This window comes from Dendrobium catenatum, unplaced genomic scaffold (genome assembly GCF_001605985.2).
Source record: "Dendrobium catenatum unplaced genomic scaffold, ASM160598v2 fragScaff_scaffold_43, whole genome shotgun sequence".
Taxonomy (NCBI): Eukaryota; Viridiplantae; Streptophyta; class Magnoliopsida; order Asparagales; family Orchidaceae; genus Dendrobium; species Dendrobium catenatum.
This window is the reverse complement of record NW_021318505.1, coordinates 1,543,070-1,544,732: the sequence shown is the minus strand read 5'-3', so window position 1 is coordinate 1,544,732 and position 1,663 is coordinate 1,543,070. Positions and strand designations below refer to the sequence as shown.

Below are 1,663 nucleotides of genomic sequence, written 5' to 3'. Positions count from 1 at the left end.
ACAACTTAGGGTAATTTAGAAGAGAATGAGAACTTTAATTAATATTTATTATGAAGATTTTGAAGGATAAATTTATATTAATATATCAGATTATCATTTAAACTTTAAATTAGAATACATATAATAATAAAAAATAATTAAAGTTTAATACCAATACATATTTAAGTACATTTTTTATCAATGAATAAATGTATAAACGCAATCTAAAAATGCCGATTTTATCCGTAGCATAAAACTTGCGAGCCAAGAATGTACGTGTATAAAATCTCAACCCTTCATTTCATTATAATCTAACGGTTCTTATCATACCATTTCAGAATCCGCGTGAAAAACTTCAGCCAATCAAAACTAATTCCTGTTCTATATAGCCATTCCCGTGCATTTCTTTTCCTCACAACCACCGATTTTTTTTCTTTGTTCAAAGCCCTAAGCTCGATCCGTTTATCAATGGCACCGAAGGCCGAAAAGAAGCCGGCGGAGAAGAAGCCTGCCGCCGAGAAGAAACCGGCAACGGAGGAGAAGAAGCCAGTAGCGGAGAAAGCTCCGGCCGAGAAGAAGCCCAAGGCAGAGAAACGAATTCCTCCCAAGGATGCCGGCGAGAAGAAAAAGAAGAAGAAGGCGAAGAAGTCAACTGAGACTTACAAGATCTACATCTTTAAGGTATTGAAACAGGTGCACCCTGATATCGGGATCTCAAGCAAGGCGATGAGCATAATGAATTCGTTCATCAACGACATCTTTGAGAAGCTTGCGCAGGAGTCATCTCGCCTTGCTCGTTACACTAAGAAGCCAACCATCACCTCCCGCGAGATCCAGACTTCTGTCCGTCTAGTTCTTCCCGGGGAGCTTGCCAAGCATGCGGTTTCTGAGGGCACTAAGGCGGTAACAAAGTTCACCAGTTCTTAGTTTTAGGGCTAGGGGTACATGGCCTTCTGTATTTTACCGTCCTCGTTTGATCGCAAAGTTTTTTGCCTTATTGTGTGTTTAATCTATTTTACTTTGTTAGGTTTGCTATCTTGATTATGTTTATAGATCGATCCAGCCTCACAAATTGTCTACCTTAGTGGAATGAATTTGTATTGTTTATCAATCATTTGTTCTTTACTTACGCAAATGAAAAATGTATCCTTCTTGATTGATTGAAACAATTTGGGCCTGTAACAGTATGCTACTATCAATCCATATGTATCCACTCAAATGAATGCCACAAATTTATAAAAACATTTGGAACTTTGCGTTCTATTTAAGCAGTCTGGTTATTCCCAAGATCAATAGAGGGAAAAGAGCATTAAAACGTGTAATCCATTAACCTCTGAATCAATATATATGTAAGCTTAGCTTTGCTTGAACATTAAAATAAGGCAAAGTCTCTTGACCTTTTATACATGTTTAGAATCCAGGTGCTTTAAAGATGACCTCTGCTCAGTGGTTTTAATTGGTGTAATGTAAGTTTATGGGGCTGTTTAGCTGCAAATGAATCAGACCCAAAGATGATATTTTTAGGAAATTTAAGGTAAAGTGCTCTTTGTATGATCTGCACACATGCAATTGAAAAACATACTGATATTTATATTAAAATACTGAGATTGATGATGCATTCCCAGCCATGCGGGGCTTCACGCTTCACCGGATACTGTGAACTCCAGTTCTCATATGTTGTTAG

At 37.5% G+C, this 1,663-nt stretch overlaps 1 protein-coding gene across 1 annotated transcript; it reads left to right on the top strand.

Moving 5' to 3' along the window:
* Positions 1 to 386: 386 nt before the first annotated feature.
* Positions 387 to 1,221, top strand: LOC110107262 (histone H2B.4). Its single transcript, XM_020837464.2, has one exon. The coding sequence runs from the start codon at positions 448 to 450 to the stop codon at positions 904 to 906; it is 459 nt and encodes a 152-aa protein (XP_020693123.1). The 5' UTR covers positions 387 to 447; the 3' UTR covers positions 907 to 1,221.
* The last annotated feature ends 442 nt before the right edge of the window (positions 1,222 to 1,663 follow it).